Raw genomic sequence first — 20,324 nt, forward strand, 5'->3', positions numbered from 1 at the left:
CACTGCACAAAGGCTCAGCCTGTGCCAAGTGTGTGTGTGTGTGTGTGTGTGTGTGTGTGTGTGTGTGTGTGTGCTGAGTTTGTGTTTGAGTGACCTTACTTTGGAACCAAGGACTGTTTGAGTGCTCTACTCCCTCAAGGACTCAGTCATTTACCACTCTCTTTGCATTGTAGGAACGCTACTAGTGATATTGTTACAAAAGACGCAATGCAGAGATTATTATTTCTGTACAGAAAACATTCTGGAGGGGCCTGACTCTAGAAAGATGAGTGTTTGAACCCTATCCTAGTAAGGAGGATTAGTAAATCTCAGATGTGAAAAAGAGAGAGTGGCAAAAAATGAAAGGGATTGAGCGAAGAAAAGGGATGGGCAGATGTCAGCTATTTCTCTAAAATCCAGAGGGGTTGTCCAGTTGGATCTTTGCCTAAACCCCTTCTATGAAATGTTCAAAGAACACCCGCTCTAGGAGAGCAAAAAGGAGAGAAAGAAAGATAGATGGCAAGATAGCAAGAAAAAACGTGTGACACAAACTTTTTGTTTATGCTTGATACACTTACTGTATACTGGATCAGTGATTCACTATGCTTGGCTATGCTTCTTTCGTACAGTATCTTCTCAGGCCACAGGATACTTTTACTTTTCTGCTTTTTTTGCCCCTTTTTTGTCGTTTCTTACTGTTGCCTTGGGTCTTTGTGGATAACCATGTTATTTCCGTTACATATGGGCTGCTTTTCTGTCATATGGGCTGTCTCCTCGCTTCCGTCACTTGCATCATTCAGGGGAGCTAAGACACAAGGAAGCCACACCAGGATGTGGGAGAGAGATGCGAGGACAGAGTAGTTGAAGCTGCTAAATGAGAAATCCTTGGTTCAATAGCGTCAGTCTAAAGTGACCTCAGTTACTTATGACGTGCTGCACAGCTGTATCCGTCATGTGGAAGTGCAGCATTTATACGTCACACCACTTGATAAAAGACTTCCGCATCTGGTATAAACTCTATTTTTCTTTAATGGACTGAACAGGGAAAGATTCCCTTGAAAATTGTAGGTGGAGATTTTAAAATGGTTGCTTTAATAATTCAACAATGTATTATTTGCAGAGCGTTGATGCTTGTAAACACTGGGATGATTGCTACATCTGTAGTACATAATGTCAGAGTTGCTCAGTCAGTTCATATGATATGTATCCAGTTGACAGTACAATCCAAAGGCTTTCTTTGTAATATTAACAGCTGTGGTGGATTAGACCTCCTAACCCCGATCTAGACAGGGTATCTGGTGACAGTAATCCATGCTGCTAATCCACGTCTTGATGTAACCAAGGACACCCCGCCTTATCTCTCCATCCTCTCTGTCCTCCTTTTTTCTTTTCTGCTGCTTCCTGAGAGAGATGAGTGTGCCATCTGTTTTGTGTATCAGCAGGGGTTATCTTAGCCTGATAGGCATGTTAGACCTGATCACTCCATCATTACTTAGGTTTTATTCATTTGTCTGTTCACAGGCGTGTGTGAATGATAGGGCTGCAACATTATTCTTTTATTGCACATCTTAATCTTATAATACTAATAATACTAATACTACTACTACTACTACTACTACTACTACTACTACTACTACTAATAATAATAATAATAATAATAATAATAATTCATATCATAATAATTAATATAAAATAATTGAATTCAGCCACATTGATGTGTTTTTTAATGCTTGTCAGTGCCCTGAAAAGGGCCGTATTTGCTCCCTCGAAATGAATAGTTTTAATTATGGTGTAGCAATGAAAACAATTGTTTAGCACCTGCTACTTTTACAAATACCCATCAGAAAAAGAGAAAATATGTTCAGGAATAAAAGTGCAATAGTATAATTTTTTTCTTTGAACTGAGACAAATAATCATGATTGCAAGATTAAGTAAAATCATAATTTTAGCCATAAAGGGTGCTAACCTATTTAATGCATGCATGGATATACATGGCCATGCTAACTGTACATGCATGTTTGTCCATGTTATTTAAAGGTTTTTGCATGTTTGTACGTTAGCTTAGCCTGAGTCCTGTGAGGGCAAACACTTCCTAATGCTAATTTGCGCGTACATTTTTTTCTATATTCTCAAGTAATATATAATTGGCTTTTTGTGAGAAATTGTGTATGTTTCAGCCATCAGCAAGCTAAAAAAAGCCTTAGTTTACTTTGCTCTAGTTTAATTTTTCTTTTTTGCCAGTGTTGTAGTGAGGTAAGGTGGGGGTGGAGGGCAAAATGTACTGTTGTTGGTGACAAGGTATAATGCCAGTTTGTGCGTGTTGGTGGGGAACTCCTGCTCTGCTGTTTTTCTGTGTATTTTATGCAGAAGTGTTAAGTTGGTGTGTGTGTGTGTGTGCGTGCCTGCATTTGTGATTGTGATTATGCTCTGTGAGTGCAGGGACACTGTGTTTTCCTCTAGTCCCAGTGTGTGGCTGCAATGCAGAGTGACTCTTATTCCTCTGATCAGTGCCAGAGCTCAGCAGGGGAGTAGGGTGGTTGGAGGTTTGGGGAGAGACTTCACCACTCCACTGCTTCTGGGGCACACATATTTGTCTGCTTGTTTTTTTTTTATTCATCTGCCTTTGTGTCACTGTCTTTCTCTTTGTATTTTCTGTCTTACTCTCTCTGGCTCCCTCACTTGTTTTTGCTCTCTTTCTAACTTTTCTTTTCCCATGCTGAGTCTCCTACATATACTAATACTTGCTGATCTTCTACTATGCTACCACTACCTCCACCCAGGACTCATCATATCCCAGACCCACAGCGACTACAATCATTAAAAAAGGTCTCAATAAATGCATTATAATAACTGGAGTACTCAGTAGTTAGAGACATGTAACCAAGCTGCCAAGCAGACTTGGTAGCGGTTTAGTAGTGTCAAATGAGCAGGTGCAGAGCCTGAATGAGTGTTAATGAGAGCCTTAAAAGTACAGTGCTACAGTACTACAACAGCCATCTGATATCATGTCAACCAGAAAGATTCATGCCCATAAAACACAGCATTGGCTGACATAACCATTCCCAGTGTGCAGAGGTGACAAAAGGGCCATCTGTCCCATGAAAACGGTACATACATAATAAACAAATAAGCATAGAAAAGCATTTCCAGAAAAAAACATTTTTGTCCAGCTGCTCTAATTACTCCTAAAACAATGCAGTCATTAACCAAATAAAACCAGCCTAGACACCTACCAACTATTTAGGGGCCTGGCAATGGAGTTATTTCAAAGTGATTAACAAAATCTTAAAATAAATAGTAAATATTACTGGATGCAAGTGATACTTCTTCCATTGAAGGTGAGGGTGTGATCTCTGAAAATGCCAGTTACAACATTCTGTACAAGCATGAGAGGAGACTTTTTTTAATCTTACATCAATGCATCTAGCCATCCGTTCCTCCATCTCCCCAGCAAATGGACACAGCACTGACTGAGTGACCTCCTGTAGCTGGAGCAAGACGTGCTCTTAACATCTCCATTACTTCTCTGTAACCTCACTGACCTTTCTTCCTTCTCACTTCACTCTTCTCTACATTCTGTTTCCTCTCTCTTAAATCATCATCATTGTGCTTCTGTACTGCATACAAGTCTGTTTACTTGTTATGCAGTTGTCTTAATTGTCTCTGTGTGCTAGCAACTGTCATTCATTCACCTCCTTTCACCCTGTGACAGATTACCTTAGATAAGTGTGCAGTCTGTTTTTTCTTTATGAATTTAAAGGATTATGTGTAATTGCCCTAATTCATACTCATAATCTCCTAATCCCATTTGATTCATAGTGTTTTTATGAATGTGATAGTTATTTTAAAAATGTACACTGTGAGAAGTTAAGCTGTTTACCAAAGACTTTGACAGTTTCTTTAATTCCAAGTAATTTCTTCAACATGAATGCCTCCCCCCGTCAGACTATAAATAGCAGGGGATTATTTTTTTGAGGCTTTTTTTGTTGTGTCTCCCAATTGTCATGTCTGGCCTTGGCTCTCCATTACACAATCATTGCCAAAGCAAAATGGCTCATGACATATCCATAATAGCTTTGCCTAATACTGTTGTCACTGAAATTAGCTTTGCAGCATCAAAATACTTTGCTTGAAACAGAGCGTTTTGTAGCAGTTGATCTGTGAACCTAACTGTGTGTTTGTGTCTTGTCTGAAGTTTTGAGCAATATTTCTGACAGCCATCCATCCATCTGCCAAGCTTCTCCTCTCCTCTCCTCTCCTCTCCTCTCCTCCTGAAAACAGAATAATGGCCTTAATTGGTGAAGTCACACATTCATAAATGTAAATGTTGTTTATGACTCCCTTTTTAAGCTGTGGTTTTACAGTTCTCATGTGATTCCTCCTGGCTGACTGCTAACAGTGTTTAAGAACACAGAAAACGAAACAGGAACACAGAAACATCCCAATTATATTCCCAATTATATAAGTCTCACAGATGGAGATAAATCACCCAGACGAGAATGCACAGTGTTGTTTTTGCCCACAATTCCAACCGTGTGTGTGTGTGTGTGTGTGTGTGTGTGTGTGTGTGTGTGTGTGTGTGTGTGTGTGTGTGTGTGTGTGTGTGTGTGTGTGTGTGTGTTGCAGCAGCTAGCCCAGAGCAGTCAGCTACACACTCGGCTCACATAACTTGAAGCCCCTACTACCTTTTGCATCTGCCACATTCTCTGGCTGGTCTGTAGATTGTAGCTGTAGACTCATTTTCACAACTAGATTATAAACCTTTTGTCTAAACTCCAGTCAAAGTAAGCATAATGAATTATTTTTATAAAGTGGATAAACTATTTTGACAACGTAATTAGAAGTTATTTTACTGTCGTGCCGTAATTTGCACGTTTTCTCAAACATCATCACCATCAGTATCGCACCATATTTTAATATATAAAAGCAGGCAAGGGAAAAGGATGTAGCCTACTAATGGAATACTGGATAAAGATAAACTACGTGTTAGAATAATCAATCTGTGTGTGTGTGTGTGTGTGTGTGTGTGTGCGTCTGATGTGTAAATCCTTTGAACCAAAGCAAGCTTTAATTAATGGTGCTTGATGATCAGCAGGCAAAGGCAAACACCAACTAAACGAGCCCCCCCCCCTCAGGAAAGATAATTGCATTTCACCAACAGATTCATGTGGCAGACACACTGCCATTGCCACTGATGAGAGTTTAATTCTTTTTTCCTTTTTAAAGTTTTAAAAACAAAACTCCCATTTATTTCTAAAGGGAGACTACTGGGAGCCTTTTCCATTTTTTTGTTTGTTTTATTTTGGATGTCAGCTGTGTTTCAGTGCATTAGTGTTTATACTCATGAGGATAGGTGGATGTGAAGGTGGTATGACAACCTCTCCTTCTGTCTTTCACAATGTCTCACACCCTTCTTTTCCCTTTTAGTCTCCTTTTGTCTTCCTTCCTTCCTTCCTTCCTTCCTCTCTGTCTCATTTTCTATTAATAACCATTGAATAGAGTTGTCTGGGAATATGAGAGGAACACTTAGTTATGGTCATCCCTCCTGCTAGGTAAATGAGAGGTGGGAGCTCCAGTGCTGTTCCCTTTGTGAGATTAATATCCAGCTCCTCTTTTATTTTTAGGATAACATTATGGGCTCACTGCTCTGTCAATACTTCTCAGGTAGCAGCAGCAGCTTCCACTAGCTTATTTTTCTAAACCTCTTTCTCCCTTACACTCACTTTGTCTTCAGTGGGTGGACACTAACAGAAACACCTTAATATGTAATGTAATTGCCCTGCTGCAAATACCGATTTGGTGAATGTGGTAATGTTATTTATTTTTTTCAGACTCCCAAATGTGTTGATTTTTAACTAAACACTTTACTATTGCAACAATGTTTTGGGGGGATTAGTTACTTGTCTGTCACTGAATTTACTGCAGGGTTATTTTATGATTTTGTAAGTGTTTTTGTCAACAGCCTCTATTTCCCTATACCTGTTCCTCCCTTCACCCTCTTGCGTCATAGCTATGGTAATGATCGCTCTTTGACTCGCTCTCATTCGTGCACAAACCTGAACATGTCACCTTTTCTATCTTTGTATCAATTTTATCCCTCTCATCATCCTCTCTGGTCCTCTTATCATGTGTAGAGAGAGGCTGTCTGCTCTGTTCTCTGGCTCTCTCTCTCTCTCTCTCTCTCTCTCTCTCTCTCTCTCTCTCTCTCTCGCTCTCTGCCTGCCAGGAGATGGAGAGGAGATTGGTAAGATTGCAGTGAGGTTGCGTTTGACACCACCACAACTTGTGATTGCTTGGATATGAACCTGAGAGGAGATCTGTGGCTGGATAATGTCAGGTAGCACCAACATTTATGGGTGCAAGCGTTCATATTGATCATTGTAAAAGATTAAAGATTTATAATGGGGAAATTTACAATTGGAATGCCAAAATAAATGAAGTGAAAACTATTGAAAAAGTAATTGTTGTAATTTTTAGCTCGGACAAGAGATCTTTTTTTCACTATGCCATGAAAATATTGGAATTTTTCTTATATATCTTTACATTGTTTTATTTTTTTTGTGAGCTAAAACCCAACCGTGACATTGTTCAGTAAAACTGTCTATTTTTCCGATGGAGATTTGCATGAAGTTTTGCAGAAAAACTCTCGCATAGCTTTACTATAAGTGAAACTTCAAGGTTTTTCCTGTTTTCACCATGTACCTCTCACACAACAGCAAGCAGATTGTTATAAATTGAATTTGAAAAGAAAAGATGTTGGTATTACTTGTACTATTTTTACATACAGTATTGCTTGAGCATACTGTTAGCACTAGGCACAATACAGTTGTACTTGGCTCAAGTTAATACCTTGATCATAGCTGCAAATTCTTTTTACTGTTTTGTTAATTTAAAGTTGTGTTTAGACTATTGTGTATTTTTAAGGACAAATATACCGTACATGCAAGAAAAATAGTTAATTATTTATAATGTTTTCACATAATGATGGCATTTTGTTATCAGTATGATTCAGATTAGTCTCGCATTGGCAAACCTTACTCCACAGCACTGTGGAGTAAGGTCTGTTACACCACAGATACATTCTAGGATATGAGAAAGAAACACTCTGGGTTGTTGCCATGTCTTTGAACTGTCACAATCGTCTTGGGCGGTGCTAAACTCCGGACGCAGCGACGGTGGCTCTGCAAAATAGTCTTGGAAAGGAACTTGTTTTTGTGGAACATTTGCACCCCACAAAAGAAAATGCCACATACAGTATTAAATGAAGTTAACTGTTCACACAATACAGTAATGTGAGCTATTTAAATTAGCTGGATACATGGTTAAAGGAAATTTACTTTTACCAGTATTTCACTGAGTGTACTTCGTCCATAGCAATCTCGCCAACTGGTCCCAAAACGTCCCAGTTAGATAAGTTAGATAGTAAATGCCGTAAACACGTTCTTTGTAAATCTTAACAATCATTCCCCGAACGACCAAGCAGGCCTGCCTTATTGCACGATCCAAATTTTCTTAAAAACTTGCCATTTTCAGCATGTAGCTTGCTAGCTTGAATTGTATCGTTGTTTCCCAAAGTGAAGGGATTTTAAAAACGGCAACACACAGAGAGAGGAAGCTGAGGGACCAGATGTCAGGCAATTATCCTGGAAATGTACTTCCGTTGACTAGATTCAGGTTGACAGCACCAGGATAACAGTGTGAAGTTGCAATGAGAGATTTGATTTGGATTAGTGTTGCAGGACTTTAGTTATTGTGTGTGTCTGTGTGAAACTAATATCTGGATACTACCCAGGTGAACACCACTCCTCATAATATCCAGTTTGCCACTTAATCATTTGAGCAGGCGACAAACACGGGACCACCATGTTTACACGTAAATACTGTCATTTCTTCTTGATTATCTGTGCTGGTGAGTTCTACCCACCACATGCAAAATGTTCATTAAATTGGCATGGTTTTGCATGTGTGTGCGTGCCTGTGTGCAGTGGCTGTATGTGTAATGCTGAGACATTGCAAATGACCTAAGGACTATAGGGAAGCTTATTTCTGCAACCACTTGCATTTCCTCTCTAATTGTTCCTCTTCTGCCCATAAACCTCCTACTTTGTGTAGGTGTGCATGTTTCGGTGTGTGTATGTGTGTGTGTGTGTGTGTGTGTGTAGGTATGTTAAAGAGAGAAAGAAGGTCCTTTTCTCTCTGCTAGCAGTGTCAGCAGGTGAGCTGCTGTATTGGGAGAAAAGAGAGAAATCGCCAAAGCATGCTAATTGCTACTCCAAGGGGAGATCAATTAGGTGCATAGCGGCTGAAGCAGAAAGGCAAGGATGGGCGTAGAGGGGCAGGGGTCCATGCAGAGAGATGGTGCAGAGCCATGCTGATCACCTCCTCTGAGACAATATATTGCTCCTCCTCTTCCGTCCTTTTCCTCAATCCATGGACTGATCCTATTGGCCAAAGCTCTCCCTGCACAATGCCTTTTAAACCTCTACTGTGCCTCAGCCTCATTCCTTTTTCTGTCTAGCCCATTTCTTTTCTAATTATAGATTGTGCTAGAATCTTAAGTGTGTGGCCTCTTCACCTGTTTTCCTCATTATTCTTTGTAAAGATGCTCTGCTCTAATCTGTGCCAGATACATTTAGAACATAAATCATACTAGATTATTCATATGCATAATGGATATTAATCAATACCATGTGACAATTGCCTTGACTTTTTAGTAATTTGTTGGTTATGTTTATGTTGCTGTTGTTCACTGGGCTTTGTCTCTTCCCTCTTTAGGTACATAATGTCCTCCATCTCAATAGAGGCTTGATCTGGATTGGCCGATAGCACTGGACTGTGCCTCCTTTCCTCTCCTCTACCACTTACAGCCTCAGAACAGCCATGACGTCCCTTACCAGGACACGGACCTTCTTTTTTGTATGCTGCTTCCTGTCCAGTCTGGTGCTTCCAGTGACGTCACAATCAGTGGTGCAAGCCCCACAGCCTCACAGTGCCAGCTCCCAAGTGATCACAGCATCCCTTCAGGCGGAGGATTATGAATCATTTCATGCTGAGAACCCTGAATGGACATTCAACCATTTGGCAGTGGACTATCGCAATGGCAATGTTTATTTAGGAGCCGTCAATCGCATATACAAACTGTCCCCGGCCTTGGAGGTTCAGGTGTCCCATGAAACTGGCCCGGATGAAGACAACCGCAAATGCTACCCACCACGTATCGTCCAGCCCTGCAGTGAGCCATTAACACTCACCAACAATATCAACAAGATGCTTCTGATGGATTACCGGGAGAACCGGCTGCTGGCATGTGGCAGCCTCTACCAGGGCATCTGCAAACTCCTCCGCCTAGATGACCTTTTCAAACTAGGAGAGCCCTTCCACAAGAAGGAGCACTACCTCTCTGGTGTCAATGAGAGTGGCTCTGTGTTTGGGGTCATTGTATCATATGGCAATGCCTCTCCAGACATGCTGTTTGTAGCCACAGCAGTAGATGGCAAACCCGAGTACTTCCCTACCATTTCTAGCCGCAAGTTGGCCAGAAACTCAGAGGAGGATGGCATGTTTGCCTATGTCTTCCATGATGAGTTTGTGGCCTCTATGATTAAGATTCCTTCAGACACCTTCACTGTCATCCCAGACTTTGACATATACTACATTTATGGCTTTGCCAGTGGGAACTTTGTCTACTTCCTGACTTTGCAGCCTGAAATGGGGGGCGGGCCAACCACTGGATCATCCTCTACTGGTCGGGAACAGGTCTACACCTCCAAGATAGTCCGCCTCTGCAAGGCAGACACCGCCTTCAACTCCTATGTGGAGGTGCCTATTGGATGCATCAGTGGCAACGTGGAGTACCGATTACTTGAGGCGGCCTACCTGTCCAAAGCTGGTGCTATCCTGGCACGCTCACTAGATGTGGCACCGGATGATGATGTTTTGTTCGCCGTCTTCTCAAAAGGCCAAAAGAGGCGTCCACGCCAGGCCTCGCAGGACTCTGCACTGTGTGTCTTCTCTCTGCGGAAGATCAATGAGAAAATCAAGGAGCGGCTGCAGTCATGCTACAAGGGCGAGGGCACACTGGACCTGGCTTGGCTCAAAGTCAAAGATATTCCCTGCAGCAGTGCGGTGAGTACTACTGAACACACACACACACACACACACACACACACACACACACACACACACACACACACACACACACACACACACACACAAGTTTAATGACAGTACTGGGGAAATATATAATATATTGATAGTTCTTTTTTATTCCACACATAATTTGCATGCACAACTACACACGTTCTATACTGTAACATGTAGTACCTTGCTCCTAATCTGCCAGAACTGCGGGTGTTGAGCAGCTCTTAATTCAAGTAGAATTTATCAAACCCATTTAGGAAAAGGGTATTTTATGAGACTGCATTAACACAAAATAAACAGTGAGGATTTCTTACTGCTGCAATAGTTTCTTACTGAGGGACACCATAGGTGAGCCTTAAAATAAGTTGTAAAGGCTCTTCCAATGTTACTATAATGAGCTGGGGTGCACTGCGGGAGGCCATCATGAACACTGTGTTCTTGGGCGGGTTCATGCTCAATCCCATTATGATGCAATATTAACCATCCACTGCCTCTTTTAATCCACTCACCCTTTAAACAATACAGCTGAATGCTCAGCCAAATTACCATAATTCCATTCTCCATAACAGCATTACAAATACAGTGATTCAGTTCATTTGATTTCTCACTTTGTGCACATAAAAAACAAGGTTAAATTGGGTGTTACGTGTTCAGACCACCTCCACAAGCAGCCAAATCTGTTTCATGCATTTTTTTTCTTGATCTCATTACGTCATTAATAAAAGCTGCCAACCTCAAGAAATTCAAAATTACCATGATCAGAGTGCATTTATTATTTATCATGTTCCTCTACATGAACCATCTGCTCACTTGCCAATGTTGAGTTCAGAGAGGTGTAGATAATGTGTTAAAATAACAGACCGCTCTGAAGAGGTCTGTTTTTTAGAGTTTCGATCAATTTAAGGTGTCTTGTTGCAAATAGATGCTTGAAAAATTTTGCATCAGAGTTTTTTGGTATATTTTCTAGAACTGACTAAGTAACCTGTAGATAATTCATGAAACTACATGTACAGTACTTTATGTTATATAGACAAAACTTAGTGCATTCAACCTCCATAAGCTTTGTATCATTAGAGAAGACTGAATGAGTGAAACGCACTGGTGAGCAAAAATACACATTTTTTACCAAGAAATGTAATTATTGTAACGACGACTAGTATCTTCCTTACTCAGGCCAGTCTTTCTTATTATCTACAAGAGCCACAAATGAGAATTTATACAGCCAAAAATACTTCTAACAAGAATGTTATCGCTTAGTTGTGGCTGTATTTCAGATACATAAATTTGATCCTCTCACTGCGCCTCAGTCCATATTGTCCTGACCTTAGCCATGCACTATCTCAAGACATTATGAAGTTGACCCTCTCTTGTATTTGGTTCTGGAATCACAGTGTTTATCTATTAATCCGTCTCTGGCACGGCACACGTGCCCGACGCCTTTGTCTGCTGCTTGAGGGCCTGATAAATCATGCCTGGGGTGGAGCTGTCAGCAGGGAGAGGAAGTGTGAGGGAGCACACAGGGGTTAGCGCTGAAGAATGATGCCATTTCAGCATGCGCCACAGTATCGCCACCGCCACTGCATAAATTAGACCCTGCTGAACAAGTGACTGTGGACTCTGCAGGAGATAGATGAGTTGTGATACACGTACACACACACACGTGCCACCACACTTGTAAGTATGGCTACTGCAGAGATGGATATGGAAGCTTTAAAAAGCAGAGAGAGGCAAGTACAATAATAGCAATACATAAATTGTTATATGAAAGGCTTAAGTAATGTATTAAAATGTAGAGTTGATGATTCCAGACTGCTTTAGAGTGGAGTTGATACTACAGCCATAAATAAGGAGTCATATTTAAATACATACACTCATATAAATCAGGGACTTATTGGTTGAGCATTAGTAAATTAGTTGATAGTAAATATAGGCCATATATATTTCCTATGAGTGTTTTCACAATGCGACCATGTTAAGATAAAAAGTTGTGGGCAAACTAGTGTGTGTGTGTGTGTGTGTGTGTGTGTGTGTGTGTGTGTGTATGTATGTATGTATGTATGTATATGTGTGTGTGTGTGTGTGTGTGTGTGTGTGTGTGTGTGTGTGTGAGTGATGGTTGGTGTGGTGTGTCTAATATCCCATGGTTGATTTTTTTTTAATGAATTGTTGGTTGTTAGTCACTGTTTAATTCCTTTGCTGCTTTAAATGATGCATGACTGGGAGCACCGTGTCGCTGATATCATCAGAAATGTTTGGATCAAAGATAGGATTAAGACGGATGAAGGTTATTGTATGTAATGTATGCAGGTGTCTTTCAGATATGTGTCCGTTCAGTGTTTAACGGTTCATACTTTTTAACTTGCTTAAAGAGACTCATATTAGCAGCTCATTTTCAGATCATTTTCTCTCCGTATTTCTTTCCACTTTGTAGAATTGGAGGCATTTAAGTACCTTGCAGCTTTGCAAGAGGACCTTGTGAATTGTAAATAGCAGTTGTTAGTGTTAACTTGGAGTAGGAAACTCAACCATTTTTAAATGTGCCGGCAAAACAGTTGGCCTTAAAAACTTAAAAAGACTCTAAAAGACAGAAATGTTTAAAAAACTAAATCAACTGAATTGACTGAAACATTTATGTTTTGAGATATTAATGTTTTGGGGCGAGAAATAATCAAATCATCAAAGTACTGTCGGTCTAGATATGTTCAAGGACACAGGCCTGAGTAGCACAGTATTTTACACTCACCCCCATCAGACCTTTGTTGCATTACACCATCTTTAGGAGGATTTCTGTGGAGTGTTAGTGATGGAATTGAAGAAAAAGTATGTACAGAGAGTGGTATGATGGGAGAGAAAGCAGTAGAGAGGATAGATGGTAAGTGAGTGAGTGAGGGGGGATGCTTCCTCTCTCCCCCAAATGTCCATGCTTGGCTGAGCCACATAATGCGTGCTCAACAGTATAAGTCTGCAAAGGGCCTGCATCCATAGATCATTGTGAAGTGGCATGTGACCTATAAAAAAACACACTGCCTGCTCCCTCCATGTTCACTGTGTCAGCAAAAAAAACAGAACAACAAAACACCAGGATCGCAATAAATTCACTCTGCTCTCTTCTCTCTCATCCTTGATTCATTGCTTACTGCCTGTGCTGCTCTTTTCTCCTTTTGCCTGTCCTCCACATGTTCTTATAAAAATAGTTGCCACCATCCCATCTTCCCATTCTCTGTCATGCTTTCCCTCCTTGAGTCTGTCCTTCTCTCCTCTTTATTTCCTCTTATGGTGCTTTCCATAAGCACAGTGTGAAGTTTTGCCCCCCCCCTTCTAAACATGGACAAGAAAATTACAAGGTTGCCCCTAAGTCCCTGACAGGCCACGGCCATCCCCTCATCCCTTCTGCTAATGATCATTAATTACATGTCATTAACTAACATGCCAAGGACTATTCTTCCACATTTGTCATGTGCTATCGACTTCACATTCTGAATTCACTCCAATTAATTAGATTATTCTACTCGGCCGCTGCTGTTTCTTTGAGTTTTTCTCTTGATCTCTCTCACAGTCCTCCCAACACACACTTATCCCTGCCTCGTTTCATCCTCCATTAGAAAGGAACTTTTCCAATATGTCATTCTCTGTCTTCCCACCCAAGCTCATATTTCATATTATTGACTCTTTCCTGTCTTTTATTTTGTTCTGTGTTTGGAATGGTGTTGTCTCCCGTGGTGACCATCTCCATCCCTCCTCCTCCTGATTGCGGAGCTTAATCAGTGGCTGGCTGCTGATGAGTCAGTCTAGGCCACATCCTCAGGAAGGGAAAGGCTAGTGGATTCATTAAGAACATCCAGACTTGCCCCCCCCCCCACACACACACACTTCACCCCACTCTATCCACATATCCGCAACGCTGCTTGCTGGCTGGCTCGCTAATTAAATCTCCATACATGATACCACTTGCTAAAGGTCAGAATCCATCACAAAATCATTATTCTGTGATTAAACAAATGTCTCCCGCTTCCTACACTATACTCTGCTGGCTGCCCTCTGCCTGAAAACACTGACTGAATTGCCTTTATTTATTTATTTATATTTCATTCTTGTCTTTTGTTGAGCTCTTTAAAAAGTCTTTTGTTTACTCTGTCACTTTTTTCCCAACATCTAATTGTCTCACTCCCCAGTGAGCCGCACTGTACAATATTTAAAAAGTAATTTTGCCAAATACACCAATTCAATTGACCAAGCTATATCAAATGCAAACCAATACAACAACTAATACAATCAACCCTACCTAGTTTATCATAGTCATGGATTTGATTGATTGAATTGTAGTACTGTATAACATTATATTAAAAGAAATCTCTATTATTTTGTCCACCAAATATCTTACACCTTTAAAGGTGATGCAGTCCAATATAACTCCCCCACTAACTACATCCTGACAAATGACCACTGAGCTAAATTAATGTCTCGCTACACAGCATCAACAAAAAGAGAATATAAAAGCTGTATTGCATTGTGATAGTTGTAACGAAGAATCTCTAACAAACTGTCTTGGTTATACATGCAGACTTGTTTTTTTCTATTTAGTTTTTTTTATCACTTCAATAAATAGTGTTTGGTAGAAAATAAGATGTAAAGGCCAAGTAATCATTCCAAAAGAAATAATGAAAGATGTCCTGCCAGTGCACAGTGAAGCGGAAAACATGGGTTAGGAAGTTATCTGACACACCTTTCTCTTTATGATATTGAGTTCTATTTTCTGCTCCTAGTTTGATTTGTGAATTCCCTTCTTTTTTCCAATCTCTGCATCTCTTAAACTCCCATATTGCCTCTGACAATTTCCTACCTTCTCTCTCTCTCCTGGCTCTGCTTTAGTGATGTCTCAGTTTCATTTAAAATCTTCATGCTGTTTCGTTAGTTCCTGATTTGATTGTTTTCCCTAACCAATACTTATTATCTGTCGTAGCTGCTCAGCTAACGGTTGGCAGGTGCAAGCATCTGCAAACATGAATTATCAAAATATCACATGCTTATCAAAGCCTTCCTCCTCAAATTGAAACCTGCCAATGATCAACATTGTTTCAGACACACCCTGTGCAGTGTGTGTACAGCCTAGTATATCCATTTACACTAACATGTTCCAGTTTAATGTGAATGTGCACTAACTAACTATAATACCCCATTTTTCATTCTGTAACTGCACAGATCTGCCAAGATTGATGGCCCATCTTCCTTGAGATGACATGTTGGCCATTGAACCAGCCCTGTGTGCGCCCATATATATATATTTTCTTTCTTTCTTTCTTTCTTTGTCCAAATTGTTTTTTTGTTTTTTTAGTCCCCAAGGTGGATCAGAAGTAATTATGTGTGTTTGTAAGAACATTTGACCAGCAGGGTGGTTTCTCTCTTCCTTTGACATTCTGAATCTTGTTCACTGTGTTCCTGCCTGAAACAGGCATCTAAAAGCAGAAGAGCCCTTAGATGGCTCAATCGAGTATAAGGGTTGACAGTTTCCAAAACAGACTGTTTTTGTGAAGAGGAAAATGACACAAGTGGGAGAGTGACTTGTGCATTGCACATCTCACTGTGTGTGTGTGTGTGTGTGTGTGTGTGTGTGTGTGTGTGTGTGTGTGTGTGCGTGCGCGCATGCGTGCGTGCGTGTCTGTGTTCTGTCATGCATCGCTAGTGTGATGGAGGGCCGTATGGATGAGTAGTCAGACAGACTAAGTCTTGGCACAGTAGCCAGAGGTCCAGCTGATACACACCACGCACACATAAGCACATACACTCTCTAACTGTCAGGCACACGGACAAATGAAGGGTAGAGTTTCATTTAAACGTGCAGACTCAAAGGTTTTAGCTAAATAAAAATGGTACCAGATGTGATTCTTCAGCTTTCCACCTCTGTAGATCAGAGAATGTCACAGAAGTGGCTACTAGAAAACCTGGTCTATTGAGAAGATCATAACCATCAAACAATATATTTTCCACTTTTTTCCAAAAGCTACTAGCTTCAAGTAGAAACTCTGATTCAAAATAAACTTCGTTGAAGTATTCTTATGCCAAATTACAGTTAGTCTGTCGACATTTCCAACCATCATATTTGCAGCCAATCTCAAATAGTCTCAAATAATACACTCAGTTGGCACTTTATTAGGTCCACTTAGCTAAAACCAATGCAGTCTAATACAATTGTCCTGCAATAAATCCTACTTTCATGAAATCTTTGCTAAACATTTTATAGCAAATTGTATTTGGAGAGACTTAAACACATACTGCATAAAGAAACATAAAACTGTTTTCATCCAGTCAAATTTTTCTACTGCCATAAACAAGTAAAATAAGAATATCTTGAGTTATATAATTTATATAGATGAAATAAAAATTCAGTATAGAGCAAATTATTTCAAGATTAGGCTAACATGCTTTATATGGCTTCCAATCATTGTGAGCTGAACATTCTCCTGCATATATTGATATATACAGTAGCTAAAGTAATGAATACTGTTTTTGCTGGAGTCATACTGTACAGCCAATGTTTTAGTATAGTTAAATTGAATGTTGACATTATGTCTTACAATGAACACTGCAAACCCACTTAGTCATGACATAATTCTCTAGTGCCGCCAATCATCGTGGCAGGTTAGTCATTTAGCTCAGTAGGCTAGAGGAAATACTGAATGTCTTAAGTGGTTAGTTATACAAAGAGTAACCTCTAGGATGTATATATATATATATATATATATTTTTTTTTTTTTTACTCAATGACAGTTTTGCCATGTAATCATCCATAACTCCACAGTAAAGCAAGCTACTTACAAACAACACTTTTTTATTATAAAAAACAAAGTGCAGAATGAGCATACCAAATTGGATTGGTTAAGAAAGTCATTGAAGCTGCCACATGTGTAGAGTATAATAATGCATTAAAGAAGAGTAGCTAAAAGTGCAAGAAAATTGACTCTTTAGAGCCTCCAACAGTTGAGCAGCATCATGATGCGAAATGTCTCTGTGGTTTAATGTGTGTCATTAACTTCGTGAACTTGCAGGAAATGGAACGGGCCCTTACAACAGCAAGCCCAGATTAGGCCATACATCAGAGAGCGTTGGAGAGCGGATCTCTTTCAGTCCCCACTAATCGCATTGAGCAACTCTCTCTCTGTTTCGCGCGCGCCCACTGCCCCCTCTCTTTCTCTTCACTCTGTATCTGCTGATCCCTCCGCACAGTCCAGAAGAGAGCTCTCTTTGTGCCGGTGCTGGCAGGCTAACAGAAACAGAGAGATGGATATGGCTGAGAGTGACCTGATTCTGCCTCAGTGCCTGGCCTGTTTCCAAATACAGAGGCTCTGCTCTCCTGTCCCGCTGACTTTAGGGAGGAACCCTCCGTCTTTCTCCTCTGTTGCTACCCTGCAGGACTCTGGCTTAAATATACACCGGACCTGAGAAAGAATTGAGTTTGTAGTTTCAAGTAATTTGAGTTGTTAGTCATTGATATTTATCTAGCAGTTTGCACACATATTCAGATGTCTATAACTAATGGTATCTGTACCATTAATAATGTGTCTAAGTCCTGTATTTACAGCACCGAAAAATAAAAGCAAGAAAATAAACCGTAAGGATTGAGCTTAAATTCAATTAATTCAAAGCATTCTAACATTAGTAAACACCCAAATTATCTTATTAAAGAACAACAGTTCTCTGTGGTGTAAGCAATTAATCTATCTGTGTAAGCGGTTGGCACCACTTTTGTTCTTACTTGCAAATATCTCTGAACATTTTGTTAAGTCCTACAACAATTCATATTTTGTGTCTATGCAGAAGTTAATAAATCAAATCTGTGCATACAAGTATCTTGAGTGAGATCATTTTAAAGTAAAAGACAGAGAAAAAGAAGATGAAAAGTCATCCTCAAGGTCTACATGTAGGCCGTGTCTGCCAATGGTTGGCCATCAGAAGTTGGACATAAATGGTTGAGAGAGAAAAAGCAGTGAAAAATGGAAGCTAAAATGCATTAATAAAATGGGTTTAGAGAAAGAAAAGGGGCATAAAACGTGATAGATGCTGTGACAGCAGTGTCCTATTGGCTGACAATGTCAAGGGCTACATTGATATTATTTGATATTTTGACTAGAGACGTATTTGGCATCACAACTATAAATTTCATGTTTTGGTGGTGGCGTAATGAAAATGTGTCTGCTTCCTGAAAGGGCTGACGGACAAAGTATATTTCATGAGATTGCAGAATGTGGGACAGAGATGGCAGCTGTGATTGGCAACCAGTTGAAATAATACAGCATGTGTCAGTGACAAGAGATGAAAACACACACACACACACACACACACACACACACACACACACACACACACACACACACACTCTTTTGGAAAAGTAATCAATCTTGGGAAAAATGGCTGCACCTTTAATTATCTTTTGAGGCTGCTTTCAATCATCGAGGCTCCAAATACTACATTTTGCTTGTGATGGCCCCTGTTAACGTTTGAACCCTGGGACGATAAGGCTCCTCTATAACTGATGGCAACACGGAGAGGGTGTATTTTTGTCACAAAAACGATGCATATTAACGAATGCATAGAGAAAACATACAGCAAGTTGACACTATAGTGGAGATCGGTGTTGGTGTTAGTACATCAGAAAAGCGGAGGAATTGTGTATATTATGAGTTGTCTCAGTAAAACTGCAAACCAGAGTGATATTTTACTGTGATTTCACGGAGCGACCCTGGTTGTCATCAGCACCATTTATCTAGCAGTGAGCCACCACATGACTTGTAGGGCTTGTAGAGAGTGCATTCTTGACAACAGCTCATTCTGAAAAGGTCAGGGGGAAAAGGGCAGGGAGAGGGTAGAGAAAAAATGTCCACTTCAATATGTTTTTTCTTGTGCACCAATATTCATTTTTGTTGATTCTCTTTGGTATCTCAGTCTGCATTGTTATTTATCATCTCTCCTTCCTTCACCTGCCTTTGGCCTTGCTCCTTTTTGTCCTCATCTCAACCCTCTAACCACATGACATGATCTTGACCCAAATTTAGGTCATCTCTATTGATCATCCATGCCACTTCATGTAACCCCATGTTATAGCCTAAAGCTCATTGTGGCCTCAACCAGCCATATTCCATTTGTCTAATGAAAGCACACCTCATATTTCTTCTGTGGCTCAGTCTGAGGCTTCTGATGATGATGATGTTGATGATGGCCTTTAGTGAAAGGTTGTGAGGAGACACTTGCTGCTTGCAAGATTGATCGAAAGCCTAGGGGGTGCACTTCCAGGAGGAAAAATGGAAAATAAGACCTAAACTAAAAGACCCTCTGCCCCCCAGAGCACCCCATCTCTGACAGCTCAAACCACTAGGCTGTAGAAGCGTAAAGTGTAAACTGTAGATTTGAAAATGGTTCGATAGGTTTTCATCCAAATGAAAGCCAAGATTTTATCGGTGCATATTCACCTTTTTCTTCTGAAGGAAGCATATATGTAAGGCCCAAGTAATTTGCCATAAGCTTAAACTTAAAATCGTTAAACTTTACCATTTCTTGTTTTGCTTTGCCTGCTATGTTCTTTGTTGTTAAACATTAATTGATTTTCAGCTTACCTTGTGTTTGGCTTATAATTATCTATTATCAGCAGATGCATGCCTAATCATTTATATAAGACCAGTACTGTTCATAATGCGTAAATAGGGCATCATTTGAACATTCAAATCAGTCCACAAGAAATTGCTTTTTATAGTTATTACAGTAATGCTTGTGTTTCATAACTCATACCCACAATCTCCCCTTACTACTGTTTTCTGTGCATTTTGAAAGAAGGTAAAGGCAGTGTCAACTGCCAAAGCCTCTCTCCCCACAGCAACCCACCACACTGCTAAGCTATTAATCAAGAGTGATGCCTGCTTCAGTCCTAAACCCAGTGTTTCAAATCCATCCATACACATAGAATAATGACCAATCCCCATCACCATTATTCTCTTATCAAAACCTATAAGTCATTCTACCCACAGTGATTGTTATGAATACATATATATATATATATATTTAGATGCACTGCAGTGATTTGCCTCAGTGTGACGATGCAGCACTTCTTTTATTGTATTTCACTCTGTTCACTTTGAATCATTTCACATTGAATATCCTGCCGCACTGGCATTTCTGCAGTTGCTGTTGCATTGGCTGGACAGTGGGGAGTTGTGCC

At 40.2% G+C, this 20,324-nt stretch overlaps 1 protein-coding gene across 3 annotated transcripts in view; it reads left to right on the plus strand.

Annotated features, from left to right (window-relative positions):
- plxna4 (plexin A4) overlaps positions 1-20,324 on the plus strand; it is a 252,928-nt gene that overhangs the window by 18,677 nt on the left and 213,927 nt on the right. For all 3 annotated transcript variants that reach the window (XM_035996329.1, XM_031313676.2, XM_035996330.1), the window contains exon 2: positions 8,756-10,105. In XM_035996329.1, coding sequence (XP_035852222.1) covers positions 8,861-10,105 — 1,245 coding nt within the window. In that variant the 5' untranslated portion in view covers positions 8,756-8,860. The remainder of the gene's footprint in view (positions 1-8,755; positions 10,106-20,324) is intronic.

Source organism: Sander lucioperca, chromosome 20, assembly GCF_008315115.2.
Source record: "Sander lucioperca isolate FBNREF2018 chromosome 20, SLUC_FBN_1.2, whole genome shotgun sequence".
Lineage (NCBI taxonomy): Eukaryota > Metazoa > Chordata > Actinopteri > Perciformes > Percidae > Sander > Sander lucioperca.